Raw genomic sequence first — 27,500 nt, 5'->3', positions numbered from 1 at the left:
ATTCGTTTCAATGCTGTACTCCATCGCAACATTGCACATCCGCAGTTGACACCACAGGCAACGGATATGGCAAAAAATGCAAAATTTCAGTTAATTGTACCCTGCTTAAATGAGGACCCCATATGTCCCTTGCTTGTGACACTTCCTTATTCATAAAACCTTTGTTATTAACTTGAAAACAGATTTATATCTATTGAATTTCCCAAGCTGTATTGATCATTTAGGACCAGGCAAATTATCCCCTGAAAAGAGAATTGCGAATTGCAGAATGGGCAACTTCTGCCTACAGTCCACCGGATTCGTTCAGATGACTCTGGAGCAACGACAACAACAACATCGGCAACAACACATCATTGGACCTCTCCTGTACGATACTTTTATTTTTACTGTTTATTTATTTATTTTTTTTTTTGGGGGGGGCGGATGGGGGAGGCAGGGGACTTTCGTCTCTGGCATGGATGGGAACGCACCTGTATAAAGCAAGGTAGTTTGAATCGTTCATTGTGATCCATGTCACCGTTGATGACCTGTGCGGTAGTGATGTTCTTCTGGTAGGTGGATATCAACTTGGAGGACAGCGTCACCAGAGAGAACATCACCTGTATCACCTCCAACACGCCTGGGGGCAGGGACAATGGTACATGGTTAAGACACTGTATGTATTGTGTCTTCACTTCACAGTCCCGATAAATTGTTTAAACAGATTTATATCAAAATAGTGGGATGCTACAGTTTCATCCCAATCTGAACTCCCCATGTCTCCACGCCCAGTATAATCAGTTCTGTGCCTCTAAAATATGTGTACCCTATTCTTGGCAGCTCACACACACTAAGCAAATGTATACATTGCACTTGATCTGGGCTTAATCCCATTTAGAGGAGACATTTAAGTAGGTATAGCAGTATGTCCTAATGTACTGTACTCACAGTTTTAGCCCTATTCAGTTCCCTTAACGTATACCAAACTCTTACACATAAACACTGCCATTCCAGCATACAAGTTTCCACATATTTTGTTATGGGAACAAGAAACGAACCAAAGCCTGGGAGCCTGGGAGATGCATGTTACTCAGTCTAATTGTGTCCTCTACACTTTAGACCTCCACCCATCTCTTGCCCTTCTTTCATTCATTCTCTCTCTCTCTCTCTCTCTCTCTCTCTCTCTCACACACACACACACACACACACACACACACACACACACACTCGCTGACTCAGTGGTAACGCTTTCGCCTGCCATCTGGCAGACGGGGGTTCGCACCTGCTCAGGACGTTAAAAGTTTCACTGACGAAACGGATGGTTACTGTTCCCCTCGAGCAAAGGGATGAGTGTGTGCATGTGTGAAAGGTCACAGCCTTGTCCAGGAAGGTAAAAGGCTGACGATCACGACGACCATCATGTGATCCTGACCGACCCGGTAAATTACACACACACACACACACACACACACACACACACACACACACACACACACACACAAAGAGAGAGAGAGAGAGAGAGAGAGAGAGTTTGATGAGGCATTTTTAATTTTATATCTTGCAGAGAGAGAGAGAGAGAGAGAGAGAGAGAGAGAGAGAGAGAGAGAGAGAGAGTTTGATGAGGCATTTTTAATTTTATATCTTGCAGAGAGAGAGAGAGAGAGAGAGAGAGAGAGAGAGTTTGATGAGGCATTTTTAATTTTATATCTTGCAGAGAGAGAGAGAGAGAGAGAGAGAGAGAGAGAGAGAGAGAGAGAGTTTGATGACGCATTTTTAATTTTATATCTTGCAGAGAGAGAGAGAGAGAGAGAGAGAGAGAGAGAGAGTTTGATGACGCATTTTTAATTTTATATCTTGCAGAGAGAGAGAGAGAGAGAGAGAGAGAGAGAGAGAGAGAGAGAGAGTTTGATGACGCATTTTTAATTTTATATCTTGCAGAGAGAGAGAGAGAGAGAGAGAGAGAGAGAGAGAGAGAGAGAGAGAGAGAGTTTGATGACGCATTTTTACTTTAATACTTGCTACCAAAAGACGATTTCATTCAACCCTCAGGACAGGCGTCTAGGGGTGAAGTGCTTAAGCTGGGCTCTGTCTCACTCCCCAGGTTCAAGTCAATCCAACCCCAAGCAAAATCGTCTGGTAGAGGCAATGACAGGAGGTAAAACTAAATCGCTGGTGTGAAGTATCAAGACCCCACCAAAGGCACTGACTCACCCACTTCATAAAACGGCATCTCCTGTCTCCTGAGCGTAATCTTGTACAGCCGCAGCAGGATCTGGGGGGCGGCCTCCGTGAACGCCTCCAGGAACTTGACGAGGTAGGCGCGGCTGGGTTTGTTCAGGTACTCGAGGTGGTACTTGCGGCGGGACGGGCAGAGGGCCAGGATGCCGTGCAGGATTTGGTGCACATCCCTGGTGAGGAGTAAGACACTAGCTGCTGCTGGTGGTGGGGGGGTGGGGTCACTAGTTCACTGTTTAATAGAGTTTGTTGGATACGTCAAACTTCTGTGTGTGTGTGTGTGTGTGTGTGTGTGTGTGTGTGTGTGTGTGTGTGTGTGTGTGTGTGTGTGTGTGATTGGGAAAGGTAGTGTTGCAGTTATTTCTCCTCAGCGTCGGAGTCTGTCAAGGAATTATTCCTACGCAATTTATTTTATACATTACAGCTAATTACTGCCTTGCATGTTATTAAATCTGAATCTCTATTACATCAACACATTTAAACTTGAAAGCCTTCAGAGAGCGCATACCTCCGCCAATACCATTGCCATTGAAAAGGACCCAGATCAGGATCCGTGAGACATTGTGTGGAACACATAGTATCCGTCTCCGCCCCAATATTGAATTAATTATTCCTTGGCCCATGACACATTCTTCCACAAAATTTTATTGAAATTCATTGAGAACTATTGGAGATAGTATACACAGGATCCGGATCCGTCCCAAAACTTAATAAATTCTTTTCTGGCCCATGGCCCACCCTTTCACAAAATTTCAATGCAATTCATTGAGAACGTTTGGAGATATGGTATGGACGGACAGACAAACATAGGTGAATATATAACCTCCTCCAACTTCGCTGACAGATGTAAAAACAGCACACAGTAATACATTATGTACTACATACAGAAGTACTGGTAGGGAAGTGGTCCAGAGATTACCGACGAGAATACTGGCCAGTGCTACGGTCCTGCGGAGTTACTGAAATATCAAATGAAAGGACGCTAATATGTAGTTAAGTACACAGAACTCTAGGACTCGCGATGCAGTGCTAAAATCTACTGAATATTACATAAATGTTGACTAGATTAGTAGTCATAAACATCCAGAACTAGATAGACGATAATGTAAAAATGGCAACTTTTGTATCTAGTGCACATCCCAAGTGGAAGGGTGGTCTGTGAGCCATATTTTCGATGGCATGGGATTTCTAAATTTGCGATTTCATTGCATATTTCACCTTGATACTACCTAGTATCCTACCTCTGCATCGGTAGCATATAAGATGATAAGAATGTGTTAGGCAGCAAACATTCTTAATTCGGAACGGAAGAAGTGCCATAATGCAGTGATATATAGTATATAACACACATCCATGGTGGAAAGGTGGACAGTTTTACTGTGCCTTCAGTGACCTGCAGTCAATCCTCACTAAAACCATTTAAATGTTTCTTTGCCCCAATGTCATCAAAAACTTCTTTTATCTTGACCTAATCGTCTGGTGTTAGGCTATATATCACTACCAACAACAAAGAAATGGCTACTGTAGACTGTTTTCAAACCCCAGAATGCTTGGTTTTCTCTCAGCTGAACCAATCCTCTGGAGTCTGCTTAAATAAAAACACATGTCCACCAACCGCAGTAAAAGAAGTACGTGAAACAACTTCAGCTTAAATGAGGCATGCGTCAAATCATGATTTTAGGAACTAAAAGCACAAATACCACTAATTTACGACTTCAGAACCAAATATAATAAAAGACTCAAAGAGCGCAACACTCCCGCCCACCAACTGTTCTAAGGGCCGAATATTTAACTTTGTCCAGTGACCTTGACCTCGGACAGATTACTCTCAAAATCGACTTCCTTCCTTCTTGTGTAATCCTTAATACTTCCACCAAGTTTGGTTCAAATCAGATAAAAACTATCTGGGTTGATTTCACCCTGGGACCTCGATATTTGACATTTTCCTGGCCTTAACTTCTGACTGACTGTTCTTAAAATAGCCTCTTTCTTTTTATTTATTTATTTTTTTTTAATGAACACTTCCAAAAAGTTCGTCTACATTGGATAAAAACTGTTTTAGTTTACTTTGCCACGTGACCTTCAACTCTGACCAACTGTTCTAAAAAACATCAGGTCAACCTCTTGGGTGATCGTCAACTCATGCACCACGTTTGACTGAAATCAGATCAAAATTGTTTTAGTTATTTTTGTCAGACACACAGGTCAAATTTTGGACCTTTCCCTGTGACCTTGAACTTTGAGTGATTCTTCTCAAAACTGAACATCTTTTCTATTCCATGGGCCTTAACACTTCCACCAAGTTTGGTGCAAAGCAGATAAATAATAAGCTGAAATTATCCTGTAATCCTGGTTTTCGACCTTTCCCTGTGCCTTGGCTTTTGACTGATTGTTCTCAAAAAGGAATCCCTTAATTCCTGCCTTATCCACAGCCCTTCCCGAAAGTTTGGTCTAAATCAGATAAAATCCGTGAAAGTTGACGTTGTTCAGTGATCCTGACCTGTGGCCTATTGTTCTCAAGATCATTAGGCTTACTCCTTCCCCGACACTACTTCAACCAAGTATGACTGAAATCGGATCAAAACAGTTGTTTTAACACACACACACACACACACACACACACACACACACACACACACACACACACACACACACACACACACACACGAGTCGACCTTTAACCTTGTCCCTGGCCTTTAACTGATTGTTATCAAAACTAAATCAATACACGTTTCCTTTCCCACAACCATTCCTCCTTATCTGGTAAAAACTGAGTAAGACTTGTTTGGGTTAATTTGCTTGGTCAACCTTTGACCCCAGTGTCCTTGACCTTTAACTTACTTTTCTAAAAAGAAAGAAAAAAAAAAAAAAGACAAGAAGTATCCCTTACCAATCCACCAAGTTTGGTCAATACTGGATACAAACTGAACTATTCTGGTAACACAGAAAGACAGACAGACAGACATACGCCACTCAAAATATAACACCACCGTCGCCAACATTCGCAACGAAATGCATGATGATCTCCACACAAATCCCTGGTATTCCTGTCTTGCTCACACAGGTGGCTAAACTCAACGGATTCATGATGCCACGTTTCACTAAATCTGTCTACATTATTTGACCTTTGACTCTAGAAAACTCAAAACAGTTAAATCCAAAAGAAAGGTGTTTGTGGGTATTTACCAAAGGAACAACTGTACCAAGTTTCAACTGGTGATGAAATGAAGTAATGGCACCAAACTGATAGGTATTTAGGGGAGAGAGAGAGAGAGAGAGAGAGAGAGAGGCAAACACTGTATGGTCTCCATCACAGAGTGGAGACCATAATAAAGCAAGCGAAGCATGGAGTGGCAGAAACAGGGTAATCATCAGTGTTAAAATAATAACTTTCAGTCAGCTGACTTGATAACTGCCTGTACTGTCGTCTGTTCACAACTCATGCCTGGATGACTTAATACCAAGGTAGTGTTGATATGCCATGGAAAAGGCTTAAAAACTGAGGGAAACATTCGTACTGGAGGATTTGATTCCCGGACCTTTTGTTAATGTTTTTACTCCACTTCCAGCCACTGGAGCCCCAGTCGTCGGCATTAGACATACCCTATCAGTCACTACTACACATGATCACTGTTTAGCCTATTTGAAGCACACTCTTCCTACTGGCTGTTTCTTTATTACATGTATGTCCTGAGATCATCTGATGCTCACTTTTTACACTCTATCCAACAGTGTTTTACGCCACTTTCCCCTTAGTTATGTAGCATAAATTATAGAGAAACACGAAATTCCCGGCATGCTTCCGTACATTCACCATTTTGTGTGTGTGTGTGTGTGTGTGTGTGTGTGTGTGTGTGTGTGTGTGTGTGTGTGTGTGTGTGTGTGTGTGTGTGTGTGTGTGTGTGTGTGTGTGTGTGTGTGTGTGTGTGTGTGTGTGTGTGTGTGTGTGTGTGTGTGTGTGTGTGTGTGTGTGTGTGTGTGTGTGTGTGTGTGTGTGTGTGTGTGTGTGTGTGTGTGTGTGTGTGTGTGTGTGTGTGTGTGTGTGTGTGTGTGTGTGTGTGTGTGTGTGTGTGTGTGTGTCCGACTCTGGGCATATGCTTCACAGCCTGCTCCCATGGCCCAGTATCCTTCTACATACCATACACCTCTGCATGTCACCACTTCGGCGCTAACACCTACCGTCCATATTGAATACATGGTAGGGCGGCCTCATACAGGACTGGTGTGGCGGTATTAGCGGGGCTATTTTTACAACATGTCGGCGGGTCTTCTGGTAGATCGGTCTGATTTTTTGACATTCAAATCCTTAAACTGTTCCTAGCCCCAGAGGGGATTTGAACCTGGGTCCGGATTGAGCTATATATATATATATATATATGTATATATATATATATATATATATATATATATATATATATATATATATATATATATATAATCCTCAGCCTTAATCAGTCCAGTGCAGGACAGAGGCCTCTTCCATCTTTTTCCACTCTGACCGGTTGGCTGTTAGCTGTTCCATCCAATTCCCACGATTCTCCGAATCTCATCCCGCCATCTCGTCTTTTGTCTGCCTCTTCCTCTCACTCCATCTCTGGGTTGCCATTCAGTTACATTTAGTTGTCCATCTGTTATCTGTTCTACGAAAGACGTGACCTGCCTACATCCATTCATTTATGTTTTTTAAAGTAATGAGTACAACTGCAAAAGGTATGGGAATAATACGTAAAACTCGAAAAGCACTGAACATTTCAACTCTAGTATTTACTTATCCATAGTATCACCTATGGAATAGAAGTCTGGGGATCTGGAAGTCACTGTTATATTCACCCTATTGTACCGCTACAGAAAAGAGTGATCCGAATCACGGTCAGCTAAGTACAGGACATAATAACCCTCTGTGTCTCTAAAAATTTTGCAGTTTCCAAAACTTTATAAATTCTGTGCAGCAAAGTTAATGTTCAAATTCATCAAAGACTTTGTGCCGACAACTTTAAGCAGTGTGTTTCACACAAATGAGGAAGTGCATTCATATCCTACAAGATGCAGAAGTCAGCTTCATGTTCCAAGTGGCAAAACATCATTGGATTATGAAACTTTTCCATATAAAAGTGTTTAAGTATGGAACGAATTGTCTGAGGCACTAGAACATCACTGCTGACTGTGTACTTACAAACTATCTATCACCAGAACCTCAATCCCGTACGGTGTGGCCACAAACAAATCGTCTCCATGTCGCCCTGTCCCCCGCCATTTCACTGCCCTGCTCCCAGCTCACCCCCCCCCCCTGCTCTCATATACCACTCCATTCCATCTCTCCATCTCATACATGGCCTCCCCCTCCCTCTCCCCCCCCCTCCTCCTCACTCACATACACTTTCCTCGTCAGTCTCTCACTCTCCATCCTCTCCACGTGGCCAAACCACCTCAGTGTGTTTCTCCTAACATTTCCTATCACATCCACATCCACACCACAACGCTCCTTCACTTCTACATTAGTCAGTCTGTCTCTCCATGTGACTCCACATGCTCCTCTTAAAAAACTCATTTCCACTGCTCTCACTCTTGACCTGTGTCCCTCCAACAAAGTCCAAGCTTCACTTCCATAAGTTAGAGTTGGTATCACAATATTCTCATGAGGTAACTTTGTCACTTCCATGCTCACTTCCCTGTTTCTTATCACTATTTTCAAGGAACCGCATCCTTTCTTCCCTGTTGTACCCTTTCAAGCACTTCACCCTCTAAACTTCCATCCTTACTCATCACACTACCCAACTACTTAAACGCACTCACTTTTTCCATTTCCTTTTCATCCAACCTCATTGTACATTCACTGACTTCATTTCTCTCAAAGACCATAACTTTACTCTTCCCTACATTCACCTTTAGATTCCGTTTCTTACACACTCTCCCAAACTCATCAACCAAGCCCTGCAGCTCCCCTTCGTCTTCACTTAATAACACAGTATCATCTGCAAACAACAGTACAGGGAGTTTCTAAACAGTATTCTCTCTCATTAGGACCGCTCCAACATCCACTGCCCTACCTTGTATCTCTTTTATAACCCCATCCATATACAGATTGAACAGCCATGGAGACATGACACATCCTTGTTTCAATCCAACCTTCAAATAGAAAAATTCACTCAGTTCGCTATCCACACGCACTGCAGTCTTTGCACCCTTATATATACTCTTCACGGCATTCAACAACTTCCCATGTACTTCATATATTCTTAAATACTTTCCACAATCCTTGTCTCTCCACCCTGTCATACGCTTTGTCCAAATCCATGAAGGCCGCATACAACTTCTTTCCCTTCTTCAGAAACTTTTCCACTAAAGATCTAACAATGAATATCTGATCTGCACAACCTCTTCCCTTCCTAAAACCTCCCTGTTCTTCTCCAACTAATTCCTCTGTTATTTCCCTAACTCTGTCAAGAAGTATCGTACCATATACTTTTCCTATTACACTATGAAGACAAATGCCCCTATGATTACCACACACGTCTTTTTCCGATTTTCCTTTGTACAGGGGAATGATTATCTCTGACTTCAAATACTCCTGGACTCTACCTTCCTCCCAGGCCAATCTGCACATCTTCCACATCCAGTCTACTACTATCTCTTCCCCATGCTTCAGCATTTCACCACACACTCCATCAATTCCTGGGGCTTTTCCCCATTTTAACATTCTTCATTGCTTCTACAACTTCCATTCTACTGATTTCTTCCTCTCTTCTTACATCCCTCCGTCTCCCAACCATTCCCCAGCCACTTACATTCGCATTACTTTCATTCTCTAAGTTCAACAATTCCTTAAAGTGTTCTCTCAATCTTCTCACTTTTTCTCCCCTCTCCACTAGTAATCTAACATTTTTATCTTTCATTCCCCAGTTAACTTCTCTGGCACACTGTCTAACTCTCTTTACCTCTTTCCAGAACATTTTCTTACATTCCCTCCACTTTACACTCAAATTCCTTCCAAATTCCTCATCCACTCTCTTCTTACTCTCTTACCAGTCTTTTCACATCTTTCTTCCTCTCTACATATAACTCTCTCTTCCGCCTCTCAACTTCTTCCACAGCCCTGTTTCTCATCCACTCACTATATGCCTTCTTCTTTTGTGCAACAGCCTCTCTCATCTCTTCATTCCACCAAGCTGTTCCCTGCATCCCCTTTCGTCTTCTCTTCACCCCACACACCACCTCACATGCTGCACAGATTTCTTCTGTGAATATCTTGCACACACCTTCCACGTCCCCCATCTGCTCCAATCCATATTTACCCAATCGCTCCTCCACTTCCCTCTTATATTCTGCCTTTTTCCATCCTCTTGTAACCTTTCCACCCTCCTTGTATGAACTACTTCCTCCAGTCCTTCCCTTCTTCTATTTCTCCATTTCATTTGGACCTTGATTCTGACCACCACCAAGTGGTGGTCAGAAAGTCCTCTCCCCCAACCTCTATATGTTCTTGCATCCATTACACACCTTCTCATCCTGTCATCCACACACATCCAATCATTCATTGCCTTCCGTTCATTCAGGTCACCACCCACCCTTCCCATCACTCGCCACGTATACCTATGGATCACTTTTTGCCTGAAGAGGGTATTGGCAATTACCAACCCCCTCCCGGCACAAATGTCCACTAAAGCACTGCCATTCTCATCCATCTCTGCAGGCACACCCCACTCACCAACTACTCCATCCACCTTCACATTCGCTACTTTTCCATTCATATCTAAAATCACAAACACAAACGTGGACTAAAATATCTTTTAGATCACTGACTTCGTAGGAAAGTTTAATGTTCTATGAGACATTATAATGTACTCTGTTTATCTTTGCATTCTCCTGTTGTCTATCACTATTTTCACGAATAAGATCATGAATTATATAATTATTAATTAATGGTATCATCTACGTTAATTGCATTGTATATATATGTGTACATCTATGTCAATTTTTTAAAACTGAATTTTGAACTGAATTGAAGCTCTCTTTTCATCTCTCCAAGTGACTCCTAACATAAGCCTTTAAGCCTTTCCATTCCTCTCTGAGCACCCCTAAGTTTACGTCCCAAGGATTTTGTTAGACTCCATGTTTCTAATCGATAAGTTGGGACAGAAAGGACACGCTTATTATATAACTTTCTCGTTGGCGTAATGGTCATTGCTTATCCTTCATGTAGTTACTTAGTCTGCCAAAACCTCTCCATCCCATTTCTGCTCTTCAACAACTGATTTCACTGTCATCGACTGAGTCTGCCTGTACTGCCTGCCCTATCTATATGTATTCCTCAACACATTCTAGTTCTTCACCTCCCATGTTTACTGTACGGGTACAAAGGTGTCTGTTAAACATAACCTTCGTCTCCATATTCATTTTCAAGACTAACTTCAGACTCCCTGTTCAGGTCATGTATCAATCTTGTAGTTCCTTGCCTGATTCTCTGAAGAGGACTATGCCGTCTGCAAATCTAAGATTGTTCAATTGCTCACCATTTATGTTACCTCCTCTGTCATCCAATCTAAATTCTGGAAAACTTTCTCTACAGTGAACACTTTGGGTGATATTGTATCTCCTTGTCTAACACCTTCCCTTCTTATAATATTCTGGTTGTCCTTATGCAGTTTTATGATGGCCGTGCTATCTCTATTAATGTTTTCTAGTTGTTGTTGTTGTAGAATTTCCCCACCATGAAGGAGGGGAATGGGTCATCTATAGGGCCCGTCAGGGGGTGAAAAACAGCAAGATTTTGAAAATGAACGGGGCTCTTAAGACAGATGCGATGGTGTGAGGCTCGCCCAACTCTCAGCAGCAGATGGAGGAACCGAGGAGGGAGGGCCCTGATCCAGGTCGGCAGAGGATGGAGAGTCCTCGACGTCCAGATAGGCGGGAGGGACGGAGAGCCTTCAACGTCCAGATCGGCGGGAGGGACAGGAGAAGCCCATCCCACCTCGGCTGCTGACGGCAGAGAGTTGGTCTCGCCGGGTTCGGGGATGGAAGTGTTAAATCGGAGAGAGCTGAACTGCGACCCCCCCAACCGCTTGTCTTCTAATACCTTGCGTAAGTTTCTTCTACATCTTGTCCTCGAATTGCTCTCATCACTGCAGCTGTTTCAGCTGAATTAAATGCTTTCTCATAATCAATGAATGTTATGCACAAGGCTTCTGAAGACTTCTCGATCACCTGATTAATAATTCGAATATGATCTGCTGCACAACCATTTCCAAATCCTGCCTGTTCTTTTGGTTGGTTTGTATTTAACGCAGGACTAATTCGATTTATCAGAACTTCTGTGAAAAGTCTGTACAAAACAAGTAGAAGCCTAACTGAACGATAGTTCTTTGGGTTTTTGATGTCACCTTTTGGGGGATGCAGAAGAACAGATCCATTTTTCAAAGATTTGGGTGCAGTTCTGACTTCTAAAAATTTCTTAAATAATTTTCCTAGTTTGTTTAACGTAAAATCGCCTACATCCTTAATATCTGACCACTTCATTTTTCCTGTCCTTTACTTCTCCATAAGAGTCTCTGAAAGAAAGTTCTTGGCTTCTTCCTATACCAAGCCTCCGCTTGGTTGCCTTCAGGCTTCCTCGATTCCTTAAAGCATCTTCAATTCCGCTTCTGTTAAACTTTCGAGTACCTTCATTTTCTTTTTGTTGAGTTTTCTTTAATTCAGCTGCTTCAGTGTAATCCCTTCTTATCCTTACAATCATGTTCCTTCTTTTTCTTTTTTTTTTTAGAAGTTCCTTTGAACTCTCTCAGAGCTTGCTGCTTTTCTCTCGTGGTTTCCTGTCTCTTATTGCTAGAGCTGATTCGTTTACGATACTCGTAAAGTTTTCGTTCATTTGTTTTGTGTTGGTATTTGCATCATCCACCAAGTGCGAGAAGTTATCCTGAATTAACAAGCTAAACTCCTCATCCTTCTCCTTCACTGCTAGAAGACTTAACTATATCCTTTGGATTGGCCCCTCCCTTTCTTTTCTGAGATCTAGTACTCCTTGGCTTCTCGCCATTCTATGATCGCTTACTTCAATTACTCAGGTCAGTGCAGATGCCTTTTTTAGTGCACCAACATGTGGTTTGTCAGTAAGGACGAAATGTGTTTCACTTTTAGTTTCATCATTTGGTCCTTCTCAAGTCCAGTTCCTACTTCATTCCTTTTAAAAGAACGTGTTCACTATTCTCAGACTGTACCTTTCAGCACATTCCACTAGCATGTCACCTTTTGCATTCCAAATACCCATTCCAAAATGTCCTGCTGCAGTCTCACCTACTCTTTTTCTTGATAACCTTTGCATTGATGTTTTCCATCAGAAATGTATGCTGGGTGTTGTGCTTATTCACTGTTTCCTCTACATCTTCAAAGAATTTTTTTTACTTCCTCTTTCACTACTCTCTCTCTTCCTTGTTCGTGCTATACATTCCTGTCTCCTTATTCTACTTCCTACCTTACCTGAGAATAGGCCAAAGAGGCAGGAAGGGTATACTGAGGAGCCAAAGAGGTGCCTTGACACATGCCAGGATGCCCGTGTGTGTCGTCACCACCTCCGTGAAGGCGTAGATGCCAAACAGGAACCCCGGGGCAAACACCAGACCCAAGGTGATGCCCGCGAATATTGGGTCACCTGTAAAATGGAAAAGAAAGTTGAGAAAAACTTGAGATATTGAAAGCAAAGTGAAAATAACAACTATGTGATATCATATGAAAGTGAAAATAGGAGCCGAGTAAGAAAATAAGGAAAGCTTGTGAAAATAAAGAAAAGTGCAAATAAGAGTTGCTTGCTATGATACCTACGCGTACCTTGAATGAACTCTGGTACTTGTTTGGTAAGACGCAAGGCATATGAGAGGCTTTGAGAGCAGTGGGAGTTTATCTTGTTCTTGGGAAAAAATGAGATGAAGCTTCCCTGCCCTCCAACCATTAATCTAACGATACGTATTTTCACAGGAATCACATTCATGGACGGTCTCCATCTCCACCATAGTTTTAGCTCAATTCACTCATTTCTTTGTCCTCCATGCACACATCTTTATCCCTCGACACTCATTTTTGAAGCCATTTTGAATAAACCTTCAATGTATTCAAACCACAAATCCTAAATTATCCATTTCACAGGGTATAGTGTCCTGCCCCAGCACCACCGCTCAAGAAGCTTCCAACCCATCTCATCTAATATTCTGTTCACCACGCCCATTTTCTTTACCTTCTCTTTGACAGCTGCGCGGTCTACGAACAAACTTGTTTTCTTGCTTACATCCCGATAAAGAGTAATGGCTGGTGACGTGTACGGGAAGGTTGGGTAAATATTTTACCGATTACTCATTACTATACTCTGTTTACCTCAACGAGGTGTAAAATTGCTATCTCTCCACCTTGAAAGCTGGGCTAGTACCTCTCCACCTTGAAAGCTGAGCTATAACAGGAGATTAACCCGTTAGCTCCCTGGGTTTCTGTATAAGGGATTGACTTAGCAAGGTACTAAGCGAACTGCCCGCCGTCTATCGGTTTATAGTTCCTTTCTGTAATAACTTCTGAAAATGCCCAGTTCTGTCCTATACTGAGGACAGTGGGCGCAAATGGGTTAACACTAGATTATGGTGCCAGTCGCTAGAAAGTGCTATGGAAAGGATGCAGGGCTTAGTATTGTCATCTTCTGAAGCTGAACTACGGAAAGTAAGCTGGAAAACGACGAAAAACTCCGCAAAGTTCAAGTGAATGAACTACAGATACTTGGGATTAACTGGCCCCCTTACTCACTGTCTGGCATGCATGCCATTCTAGTGGTGTTAGATCTTTCTCAGTGGCGGTGACTTCATCATGTCCAGCGTCATCTTAACTGCTGGATCTTTGAATGTCCCGGGTGTTGTGTAATGGGGTGTATAAAAGCCCGCGTTGCCTAGAGGCAATGGGGGGATGCTCTCTTTGGCTCAGTGGTAACGTGCGCGCGTATCAAGCGCGAGGACCCGGGATCGAATCTCGGCCAGGACTGTGATTAATTTGTTAAGTTTCATATCGGTTATTACATTGGTTGGCAGCGGTGAGGGGTGGGGGGCTTGGTTGGCAATTTGATGTTGGTCCTTGGTTGGCGGGGATGGGCTGTTTCGGTGTGGTCCGCAGCCTCCCTATGGTGGCCTCCGATGCTTAAGCTACCTTGTGTGTTCGAAACTCACCAAATTAATCACCAAGGGGAGAAAAGAGGTGTGTAATGGGGTGTATAAAAGCCCGCGTTGCCTAGAGGCAATGGGGGGATGCTGTCTTTGGCTCAAGTGGTAACGTGCGCGCGCTCAGTTCCGTCAGGGCAAAAGGGATCTCACAAAGTGTTTCCAAGTCCTCGCCGTCCTTGCTGTCCTTGGATCTCTGTTATGTCACCAACAGGTACTGCTTATGAACCCGTATGATATGCTTTAGTCACCAATACACCTGATGCCTTTAACTGTTCAGGCTTAGTGTCAGTAATGTACAGCTTATGGACCCATAAAATTGCTTCAGTCACCAATACACCTGATGCCTTCATCTGTTCAGGCTTGGTGTTTGTAAAGAGTCTTGCCTGCGTTATGAGTGCTTCGTCTCTCCTACAACAGTCCATACTTTACTCCCACATTATTTATAATATGCTCTAGAGTGTGCTTCAATTGATTTTCCTTTTTCTTTGATCCAAGCAGGTACTGAAAGTGAGCTGAGAACAAAAATGGAGGGCGGGAAAAACCGATCGCTGTTCTGGCACAATAGATTGTCGAAAGGCATAAATGAGAGACAGTAGGCTGATGTGGGCCAGGGAATGCATGGTGGGGGGCATACGAGGTTGGCTGGTGCAGAATGAGAAGAGGAGAGCGAGAAGTCAAGTCTCCACAAGGTGCAGTGGACGCAGAAACCGGTAAACGTGAAGCTTGAAAGAACAATAAAGTGTGGGTGAAAGAATATTTGAGTTGACCGAAGAGGTTAAAGTGAAGGTAGATTAAATTAGTAGGAGTTTAAAGGTGAAAACGATCCCTGCTGCTGTAGTTCATTATTTTATTTTACTTCCAGGACTTCCAGGCTCCAGACCCTCGCCCGTCCGACCCCCCAGCAGTGGTGAATTTGGAGATGACTTCCGCAGTGCCGTAGGTTATATTCTCAACCGTCTCCGTGTCTCGATAGGAGTCCATGAGGCTGCCTCTTCATTTTCGCCAGTTATGTTGTCTATTATAAGGCACTTTGGAGAACATTATTTTCTTCAATCTCCTCACTTGTGTACACGGTCTCCCCTCCTTCTTCAATTTTCTTGGTCTGCTCTTGCTGCAAATCTTGTGGGCTACAGTCCTTCCGGTTGATAGTTTAATTTGCAGCATCTTTCTTGATATTTTACGGGGCTTGTTGTCTTTACTACTGATGTCCTAACGCTCCTTCTTCGGCTTCTTCCGTCTGCATGTGGAGGTGAAGGTGCTGAGGGCGGCTATCGATAGGAGGTCATGCCGTAAATAATTCAAGGGTCAAAGTGGTCGGAGCTGCTCTGTCATATTCAGTGCAGTCTATGTGCACATGGTAGTGATGGTATTAGTGTCATTCTGTCGGCTGTTCTGTTCCTGGTGTTATTATTTTGGCTTTGGTCGCCATGTTGGGGTGTGTAAAGAATCTGCACAGTTCTCCCGATAAGCTCCGAGAAATTAGTAGCCTCGACGCCTCTGCTACAGGTTACGACGTGAAACTGTAATACCTTTTCATCACCGACAGATCGATGGACCTGTCGAGGATTCGTTAAATGATGGCTGTATTGTGAATAAAAGTGTCCTCCCCGTCATCACCACGAGTGACGAGGCCAGACCCAGCCTTAAAGTTCAACCACCTCACTACTTCAATGATATTCCATGAGAGGACATATTTATTACGGGCCATTGCAATATGATCCGTGACTAGAGGTAATGCATCTCATCTCAAACCATCTATTGGAGCGGTGAGCCAGCTGCTGCACGCCCTTTGTATTCAGTTCTGTAGTGGCACGGCAAGTGTGGTCCGTCACGCAATCCGGCAGTGCTGAAGGTGATGACTGCTTGTTTATGAAGGGTATTACACCGGTGCAAATGTGAGATGCTGGTGAAAACTGCAAGGAAACTGAGCACGAGCTTGGGAAAATGACACCTGACTGGTAAACTGTAAGAAAACTGAGAACGAAAACTGCCTGTGAAAAATGGTGTTACCTGAGAGAGAGAGAGAGAGAGAGAGAGAGAGAGAGAGAGAGAGAGAGCACTACCACTAAACTTTTTGACACAGTAAATACGACTCCCAAGTTAGCACATACAGACAGACTGACAGACAGACATAGATAGACAAACAGAGAGATACAGATAGATAAACAAACAGATACACAGACAGACAGACAAACAGAGAGATACATATACATAAAAACAACCAGATAAAGTGTTGCTGACCTTTCTGATAGTCGGTATACGCCACTCCCAGATCAGTGGCGATGTCGAAGATGTAGAGAAACAGTTGTATGGACCGAGCCACCGTGTACCTGGAGGGAGACAGTTTACTTTAGCAGAGAATCAACGCTGCCCATGTATTCCTGGCGTGGCCTAAACACTAACTCTGCCAACCACGTATTCCCTGCCTGGCTTTAAGCTCCTGAATCCAGAGACGTGTTCTGCTGGTGTTTTTTCATTCTTTGCTAGCTCCGGGTGATTTTACTTATCTCTGGGGAGGTATTGTTACAAGTGAGCGTGCGCAGCGAGCGAAGCGAAGTTTATCTTCAGCAGAAAAATGAGCGGCCCTACACGACACGGCCCGACCGCGATGGTTTTCCGAGGGTATTAACTTTTCGACTATGTGAGATAGAGAAGAGATTCTTTCAGCAGGTGATAGATACATTCAATAAATTGTGTTTTTGGCTACATATTTACTCATGACACCAAAGAAGCCCCTTGGAATCCCAGCTTTCCAAGGGAATGTACCGAGGGCTTCAACTGACATGCTCCACTATGAAAGCGAATTTAAGAAAAAATTTCCTGTTGTTGTTGTTTTTTTTTCATGAATTCTAACGATCAAATATCGGTCATTACGCTCAAAATTTTACGTGAACGTTTTTTCTATGTTTAGGGGATGAAATCAGCAAGGACAATCGCCCTAGTTCTGGGTTTTATCATTTGATCAATAGCCAAGCGTTGATCGACGCAGTTCGTTGACACGGCAAGTCGAGAGCAGAGAACTGAACATCGCGTGTGATAAATGCTATGCAACTCTCACTGCACATCCAGAGAGAAAACTTGAGAGAGAGAAAAAAAAAAAAAACGAGAGGAAGTAAATATTTTAGCTCACTCTTCTGTGAATGTTCAACTACCTCACCAGAAATACTGATTTTTACACCAAGATGAAACTATGATGATGGGTGTTACGTACAAACGCTCGCTTGCTCATCACGCGCTCACAATGCTCACTTTATTGGTGGAATGAAGGGGTCGGTTACTTATAGTGTATCTAATTCCTCCAGTTCGAATGATCTCTCCTGACCTGAATAAAATAGTCTGGAAGTTGCATAAACAACATAAAAAGATTTCATGGAACTGAAGGGGCGGAGAGAGAGAGAGAGACAGACAGACAGAGAGAGAGAGAGAGAAAATCATAAAATCTTTTCATCTCTCCCCTTACAAAAAAAAAAAATTCTCTACACCACAACACCCAACGCCCTGCTAATACCCTCCTCCAACATTTCCCCACACACACATAGTCTAACACAGCGCCACACCAAACCTTCAGCCTAACAGCATTCTCCATCACCCCCACCACACATTCTCCCCTCAGAAATTTCCCTTCCCAGCGAGACAAGAGTGCACCTCGCCAGACTGCCCTGTGGTCATCACCCTTCCCTGCTTCAGTACTTCAACGTAATCCCTTATCACCACACCACACCACACCACACCACACTTGGGCCATGCACCTCACGATCCTAACACAGACAGTTCCTTCAACACAACCCCAGTAAACGGTCTCTTGGTAGGCCCGACTAAAGTGACCAGCTTCCTGCTGTCCACCGGGTTTACGTCAAGATGAACTGGGGCTACCAGCAACAACAACAACAACACAACACAACACAACACAAATAACACAACACAACAACAATACACAAAACAACAAAACACAACAATAACAACAAAACACAATACAATAACAAAATAACACAACACAACAACAAAATAACAAAACAAAACAAGAACACCACCACAGCAAAACAATAACACAACAACAAAACAAGACACCAACAACAGCAGCAGCAATCACCAGGGCCAACTTTCTTCTTCTCGCTACTGCCAGACTATTTCGTTCTGCCGAGGAAAGACTTCGGAAACGGAAGGATTAATGGCGACACATTCTAATCCTCTCACTATACGGGTGATCCTCCATGGTGAATAAAAATCGCTCAATGGTTAGTAAAAAAAAGAAATGAAAAAGGCACCGCGGACAGCAAGGTGTAACTGGGTAGGCAGCACCACAGCCTCACGACACGGGGAAGCTGGAGGGGTTGACTGGTAGATGGACTCCGCTTTCTCTCTCTCTCTCTCTCTCTCTCTCTCTCACTCTCTGGGCATGTACCTCAAGCTCCAGCAGTTTTCTTCTGTGCCACACACCTTTTTATGTCACCAATTAAGCACTGTAAAACACCGTCCACACTGAATGCAGGCTAGGACAGTCTCATTTAGAATTACTGTGGGATATTAGCAGGAGTGTTTTTGACATGTAGGAGGGTGCTGCAGACGATCAGCAGAAATCAATTACACCGAAATTCAAATAATCAAACCGTTCCCTGCACCAGCCTGGGATCAAACTCGCGTCGTCTAAGAAAAAAAAAAAATCTAATCGGATAACCACTGCCACTCCAAAGATAAAATATTCTAATCGTATTATTCCAGTCAATAATTCCGTTACACTTCTGAGATTCCCAACTAAGAAAGATGCCGGCCCACTGCAGTACTGTACTGGTAATTCTCTGTGTGGCAACGCCGCTAGGTTCTGACACGGTTCCGATTTTCTACTCTAACTGTGATGGTAATGATGATGATAATGGTCATGATGATTATGGCAATGGTCATTATTATAATGATGATCAATATGAAGATAAAACTATAATGAAGATGATGATGATTATGATGAAACTATAATGATGATGATGATTATGATAATCATCATCATCAGCAGCATCAACACTACAATCATCATGACGACTGTGACGTTTATGATGATTAAAATAAATGTTAATGATGAGGATGATCATTGTGACGATGATTATGATGGTAATGACGAAGATGATTATACTGGTGGTGGTGGTGGTGGTGGTGCTGTTGCTGATGATGATCATGGCTGTAGAATTATCACTGCTCTCTCTCTCTCTCTCTCTCTCTCTGTTTACCAACCTCACTTACGGCCCCATAAAATACTGTCTTTACAAACAACTTTTATTGTGGGTATTCATCATCATTAACGTGTACAGTTCTTTATATGTAAGTCTGGTTGTGCATCTGTGCATATGGTTCTGTATATGCGTACGTGTATGTATGCATGATTTTGTTTGTGTTTACAAGTCAAGTGTGTGTGTGTGTGTGTGTGTGTGTTTGTGTGTGTGTGTGTGTGTGTGTATGTGTGTACTCATAAATGCTTGAAAATGGGTATATGGACGTATGAGTGTGTGTGTGTGTGTAATTCACCGGGTCGGTCAGGATCACTTGATGGTCGTGATCATCAGCTTTTACCCTACCGCAAGGGAGCCGAGAGCTCATATAGTCCGATCTAAGGGCAAGGCTGCGACCTTCACACATGCACACACCCGTCCCCTTGCTCAAGGGGGACAGAAATCACCCACTTCGTCAGTGAAACTTTTTCGCAACCTGAGCGAGGCGCGAACTCCAGTTTACCAGATGGCAAGCGAGAACGCTACCACTGAGCCAGCGAGCGGTGTGTGTGTGTGTGTGTGTGTTCTGCCGGCATAAGGGTGGAGTAAATAGTGACGTGAGCATTCCAACTCGCCTTACATCACCCACTAGCTGAGCAAGACCTCCTATCGCCACGACACAGGTTACAGACAGCGTAAAGGAGCCACTGACAAAAACAATAACTCGTACACTTAGCAAAAATAATGTACAGTCGCTCAAAAAAGTATCCTCCCAAAGGTGCCATGAGTCAATCTGACACAACGAACGAAGAAATATGGAAAATATTGAGCGTGAGATCTGTTAGTAGTTCCGGTTTACATACGGCGCAGCGGTGTACGAGTTAAAGTGTCGTATGGAAACATTATGCCCTTGTGAAATACAACAAGGGAATTATCTCGGATATATGAAATGGGATTATTCATGTATTTCCGATGCGTAGCCTGTGAGTAGAACAGAACAATACAGACTCTGTATCGGATACCTGAAATCCTCGACTCAAACGTCGGATCCAGATATGAGGTACCGAATCTATCGTGATTTTTTAGAGAGCCAGGCTTGCTAACAATACCGTCACTGCTTCAATCGCGCGACACACTGTGAAGTCCTGCGTTCATGCGGTGGGAGGATACTTTTCTGAGCAACTGTACACTGCCGGCTACCTAAAACAATAAATTAATAAATGCACAAACGCACTGCTATAAAAAACCCCTAGCAAAGATAATGGCAATAATCCTTCAATCTAGAGACGTGTTTTGCGTTCTTATCTCCAGACCTTTTCGTTCAGCGCAAGACAGACTTCTTCAAACGAGTGGGGCTTCATATAGTCTTTCTTAACCCCTTAGCTTCTACAGATCCTTCTTTTGTATAATCGAATCGTCTGGTTGTACTTTAATTAAAGAAAAACAAAAGTAACCGAACTGGAGGGGTTAACAGCACATCAGAGAAGGGCCAATACTTATGACTGTTGTCTGTTATTTGTCAATAATAATTTCTCTCGTAACCTTTTTTTTTAACAATTATTTATTTATAAATTAATTCTTTAAAGACTTAATTAAATCGTTAGTAACCTCTTCGTAACCATTACCGATGGGAATCTTCCTATGCTCTTTAAATGAATTTATATACTTTTTCTGCTTCGTAATTTAATCAACATTAAGGACTCAACAGTTATTAATAGACAGTAACTTCCTTGCACATCAATTTCATCATAAATAATTTCCCAGTTTCATATAATTTTTAAAACCACTGATATCAAAAATGTAAATTCTCACAGCAAATAATATTCGACTTTCGCTATCAGTGTTATCGCAAATTGTTGTGCCCTTAAGCATACCCCCTGTGACGGTCTGGGAGTGATTGCTGAATGGCCACGGAATGTGAGTGTACAGTCTGACAAAAAGTATCGCACCTCTGGGCCTCGATGAATGTAAGAATGAACGAGTTCTGCAGACACACATGAATCTACTAACCTGATGCCTCAGATATTATAGCACCTAACATGTGAATGTTATCGCAATTTCTAGTCGTGATAAATACTAAGAACTATATCTGCACTTATTATCAGAAGGTGTCCCACACACCACAATGCTTCGTCCATGTTTCAGAATGATACGTGCAGTACGAGGGCCGATATTTTTTTGGCGCACCGTTCAGCGTTACTCCAGTGGAGAAACGGTGCCTTCAAACACAGCAATGTTGAACATTTCTTTGAGTGGTCAGCGTGGTTCGATGCGGAAGGTTTAGGGGCTGAATGTGACTTAGGTATAGTATAAATAAATATACATAAATAAAAATCCCTTAACCCTTTTAACCCGAGGACGTAACTGTTACTCTTCTTTGTTACCTGACGATCGTATTCAGCTTTAGGGGACACGTCTTACACTGGAGAGATTAGTGGAGGCGATATCTAATCCCTCTAGAATGTAAAGTTTATCCACTGACGATAGCGAGAACAAAATATAAAGTATATATATATATATATATATATATATATATATATATATATATATATATATATATATATATATATATATATACAGTATATATATATAAGCTTCGTCGGACTCAGGATGTTAACATATCAATTTTATAGATAAAAAATTTTCTCCGTCGATCAGTTTCACCCCTAGTATGTTCTCCAATAACCATTTAGTTCATGTGCAGTTGCTGACATAAATATCGTACCACTTTTTATTTGCATTTATGAAACGCTTACGTAACGCTGTGAAAAGTTTGTTTTCACATAAACCGCATTACCGACTTTGGAAATTCACTGCTCGCTGTCTCGTTATTTATCGTAAAGAAGTAGAACAAAATTTACGCACGCAACTGTACTAAGTGTTCATCGATGGTAATCTGCCGTAACCATTTCTTGGTAGTGTGCGAGGCCTGTTATCAGCTTGTGTACACTACATTTCGGCGCCTGACAGAATGTAAACACTAGAGGGGCCGAACACGTCAGCCGCGCCCAACATGATTAATACTTCAATGCCTCTACTCGTGTTTTCCTTTGGCCCAATAAATCAATTTCATTACTTTGCTCGCCCATTAAAAAATACGAAATAAACAAAAAATAACTACTGTACACGTTGAGTAATTGGTGTTGAGTTTTCCTTAACGAGCTTTAGTTTGTTCATCATCATCACCATCATGACCATGTTTAGTACACAAAAATTGACGCTTTCAACATAAAAAGGAGAGGTGAACGAAAAACAAGGCAGCAGAATAAAAGGGTGCTGGAAGAAGAAAGAGGAAGTGAAGGCTGACTGAAAACGGCATGAAGGACAGGGTGGTTGGCGGGTATATGAAAATGGAGTGACCAGAGGATGAAGAGGTACACTAATAACAAGGAATGAATCGGGTGGGCATATGTGAGTGGGGTAGCTGGAGGAAAAGGTAGACTGAGAACGATTTGGGGAAACATACTGTATGAGTGAGAATAGTATACCAGTGAGGTGATGGAAAGAAGGGTTGGGGAGACGAAAAACGAGGAAAGGGAGTATGTGAGACAGGGCTGTGAATTGAGGGAAGAAGGAACGTTGACCCCTGCAGTGAAAAGACGTATTCCGTTGTTTTTCTTCCTTGTTACCTCCACACGATTTTATTCATGTTATGGTAAACACCTGTACAACCACCTTCACTGTTACTACTACGGGGGTTGGTGCGCTGGACGTCTTCTGTGACACTAACGTACTTGTTTGTCTCACGTCTACTGTGCTGGAAGAACTCCATTACAGTGATCAGACCACAGTTGACGAAAAGCGTAAACAAAGCCGCCGGTGCTACATACTGACCCCAAACACACCGTCCTCTGTGGTGTTTATGAGTGGAGGCGAGTGTACTGAAGGAGTTAGTGTAACATATATCTAACTCCTCCAGTGTGAAAAGCATTTACTAAACTGAATGAAATCGTGTGTTTTAGTAAGAATAAAGTACAAAACAGAGGCGGACTGAAGGGGTTAACAGGCAGGAGTACAGGTTTGAAGGTAATACGACCACGGAAGCGGCGTCAGGCAGCAGAGATATTTCCACATACATCATACAGACCAAAACAGTGATGATGATGATGAAGATGACGATGATGATGATGATGAGTATAACTATTGCTATTATTACTACTATTAAATTCATCATCATCATTATTATTACTATTATTATTATTATCATTATTATTATTATTATTATCTGACAACAAGCCATGGAGGAGGAGCCGCTGGTTGATCAGGGGGGCTCCTCTGTCTCCCTGGAGTCTGCAGTCTTCGTATCTTCCCTGTTTGACACTGGAGCCCTGTTATTTTTATTAGTGTATTATGTAATTACACTGTCAGATTTGGAGTGTGACTACTTAAACGCCCAGCAGTGTTGTGACCGACTTAATCTGTGGGTCATTCCGAAATTGGTGGCTCATTTACTGCTGTCGTTGGTGTTCCTGTTAACGGGTCACTACTACCTCTTCCTGGCCTCCATCCCCCTCGCTGCGTTCCTCATCCGAGAATATGTCAAGGTTCCTGCCGGTAACTTTGGTGTTTACGATCCAACGGAAATCTATCGGCTAGGGCAGCTGAAGGCCTATATGAGGGATGCCGTCATTGGCTTGGCCTATTACCTTATCTTCTTCTTTATCTATCTGTACTGTCTTCTCACTCACCTCCTCCGCTCCAACCCCATCCCCAAGCCTGACTATGCCGATGACACCGGCTTATAGATCTTCACTACAACCAGGAAAGCCAGGAAGCCATTTCAACGCTGGGTGGTAACCATATAACCAACCTGTGTGTTAATTTGTGTTGTATAGCCAGGAAACCATTTACAACGCTGGGTGGTAACCATATAACCAACCCATTTGTGTTCCCTACGTGTCAGCAAGTGGGTTGGTGGAGGGTTAGTGCCCCTCCCCGTAAAACAACTAACTCAAAGACAAACGGCCACCCCTTACTGGATTATGGCGTCTGGCTATAGATAGAGATAGATAGATTATTATCTGTAGGTGTGGGCGTGGTATGGAATGAATGCGTGAGTATAATAAGTTAAATAATGCTTCCACATGGACAGTAGAGACGCACATAGACATCCTATATTGTATATGCATAAAGAAACAGATATACAGACAGACAGGTCGAGTGATATAGACAGATACAGAACGTGCACGCTGTTACCAGCTTCAAACCCTCCAATGTACAGTACTTTATATTTCATTCTGACTAACGCTAAATTATTTTATTCAGCTGAGGAAACCCCTCGGGGTCAAGGGGTTACCAGGGCACCTCCCGAAAGCGGAACAAAACAAGAGCACTCACAGAGCCTTACCTCTGCCACTGCAACATCATCATCTTTATTATCATGAACTTTGACCTTTTTCCCACGAGGTAACAGGTGTCCACACTAAAGTGTGGAACGTATTCGAGAGAAAGGAACGCATTCAAGTCAAGTAGCTTTTCTGTAAATGATATTAAGCACAAACGTTATTTTAATTCGCCACTTTCCACTGAAGAGTCACCTTATGCTCCGGTTGAATTTATATTAATTTTGATTTTCTATTAAAAAAAAAAAATCAAATAATCACGTCGTGACTTGTGACTTGCGTCAAAGCTCTGCTTTGGGAGTTTTACCTATGACGATAGCAGTAGGCCTGCCAGATATTAAATATAATTGATAACAAGCAATCTCTCATAAAATCGTCATTTCTGTACCAATTTCCACAATCTGGGCGGCCAATCGTATACCTAATCAAACGCACCACTAGGGGAAAAAAAATCCTAACTTCTGTAACTTTAGAGTTATAAGATTTCAAAGAATACTTTTAGCATTTTTACACATTCACTCGTGGAGTGAGACCGGGTGATGTATTTTGAGCAGTGTGTGTGTGTGTGTGTGTGTGTGTGTGTGTGTGTGTGTGTGTGTGTGTGTGTGTGTGTGTGTGTGTAATTCACCGGGTCGGTCAGGATCACTTGATGGTCGTGATCGTTAGCTTTTACCCTCCCGGAAGGGAGCTGAGAGCTCATATAGTCCGATCCAAGGGCAAGGCTGTGACCTTCACACACGCACACACCCGTCCCCTTGCTCAAGGGGGACAGTAACCACCCACTTCGTCAGTGAAACTTTTCGCAACCTGAGCGAAGCGCGAACTCCCATCCACCAGTTGGCAAGCGAGAGCGTTACCACTGCACCAGCGAGCGGTGTGTGTGTGTGTGTGTGTGTGTGTGTGTGTGTGTGTGTGTGTGTGTGTTTAATAGCATAACTCCAACAGTTATTATCCGATTTTAATCAAACTTGGCGGAGTGGTTAAGGGAGTGTGCACATACAAGCTTTTTGTGTTTTATTATAGAACTATAGTTCAAAGGTCAAGGTCACAGGGCTAAGTCAAACGGTGGTCTATCAAAATCAACAAAAGCTTTTTATACAACACACTCAAACCAATCTTACAGGAAACGTTAAGGGTATGGCAAGAATGAAGTGATTCAGTTTTGAGAACATTGGGTCAAAGATCAAGGTAGCAGGGCAAGGTCAAAGGTCGACCCATGTATGTGACAGTGAACTTAACAGTTTTGATCCGAATTTAAGCAAGTTGAGTCAGTCAAGATGTAAACCTATTGTTTTTTAGAACGGGTCAAACGTCAAGGCCAAAAGCAAGGTTAACGCATACAGCTTTGTTCTGATTTAGACCAAACTCAGTGGAAGCGTTGAAGATGAGGCAAGGATAAAAAGATTCCTTTTTGTGAACACTATGTCAAAGATGAATGTATGCCAGGTCACAGGGCAAGGTCATCTCAAACAATTTTAATTTGATCTGAACTGAACTTGGTGGAAACGTTAAGGTTCAGGCAACAACAATGGCATTAAACTTTGAGAACAAGCAATCAAAGGTCAAGATCACAGGACAAGGTCAAACTTCGACCCATGCGTCAGTGTGTGAAGAAAATAATTACAAGTTTGTTCTGATTTAGCTCTGACTTCGTGGATGAGTTTAGGACCAGCCAAGAGGTTGACCTATTGTTTTCAAAAACAATAGGCCAAAGTTCAAGGTCACACGCAAAGGTCAACTAAAATAGTTTCAATTCCATGTAGGATAAACTTTGTGAAAGGATTCAGGTAAGAACAAGGACAGATATTCAATATTACTATCAACCAGTTAAAGATCAAGGTCAAAGATAAAAGGTGAAAGGTCAAGGTCACAGCTAAAGCTGAGAGATCAAGGTCACTGGACAAAGTCAACTCAAACAATTTTGATCTAACTTGAACCACGGTTGATGGAACTGTTAAGGGTTAGGCAACAATGAAGTAAACTCGATTTTGACAGTACTGTGTCGACGGTAACGATCAGGGGCAAAGCCAACTATGCGGCCCTACGGTCACTGGTGGGCCTGGCTGTTGCACTGTTTTTTTTTTTTTTTTTCCCTTTAAAACTTTTGGTGAATTTTGTGAAAGTCTGTTTCACATGGTCATAATACTTTTCATGAGGATTTCAAAGGTATATATTTACTATCTGTATGTTCAATATTTCCACACAATTGCACGACTAGAGGCTGCCCCAGTTCACCCCCCCCCCCACCCGCTGACCAAGGGAGCAAACTTTGACTTGTTCCTCTCAGGGTTCACAATTGTCATTCCAAATCGGGTACAATTCTATCCAATATTATCTTCATACCGCTGTTAACAATCTGATGGCCAGAAATATAACCATGACGGAGGTAACAGTCTCTTACAGTGAAAACCAGTACCTCGCCTGTCGTATATAATGGTCTACACCACTCCACCAGACCCCGCTTATCACTGCGGTTTACCCCAGTCGCTTCACTTGTCTCTTACAAATGAACAACAACAACTCATTTCCCCACAAACTTAATTCCATATAAATCTGGTCCACATACA

The 27,500-nt window shown here is 42.6% G+C and overlaps 1 protein-coding gene and 1 pseudogene across 1 annotated transcript in view; one reads left to right on the top strand and one right to left on the bottom strand.

Annotated features, from left to right (window-relative positions):
* The window catches only part of LOC145417538 (XK-related protein 6), a 76,294-nt gene that overhangs the window by 28,550 nt on the left and 20,244 nt on the right, over positions 1-27,500 (bottom strand). The window contains exons 3-6 of the mRNA XM_080286248.1: positions 16,638-16,726; positions 12,685-12,856; positions 2,191-2,387; positions 471-619 (exon numbers count right to left, since the gene is read on the bottom strand). Coding sequence (XP_080142374.1) covers positions 471-619; positions 2,191-2,387; positions 12,685-12,856; positions 16,638-16,726 — 607 coding nt within the window. The remainder of the gene's footprint in view (positions 1-470; positions 620-2,190; positions 2,388-12,684; positions 12,857-16,637; positions 16,727-27,500) is intronic.
* LOC145417390 (protein cornichon homolog 4 pseudogene) lies at positions 23,830-24,505 on the top strand (annotated as a pseudogene).

Source organism: Coenobita brevimanus, chromosome 110 (genome assembly GCF_032717465.1).
Source record: "Coenobita brevimanus isolate Jiangsu-jjx chromosome 110, ASM3271746v2, whole genome shotgun sequence".
Taxonomy (NCBI): domain Eukaryota; kingdom Metazoa; phylum Arthropoda; class Malacostraca; order Decapoda; family Coenobitidae; genus Coenobita; species Coenobita brevimanus.
The sequence above is the reverse complement of the archived record's forward strand: the minus strand, read 5'-3'. Positions and strand labels throughout refer to the sequence as shown.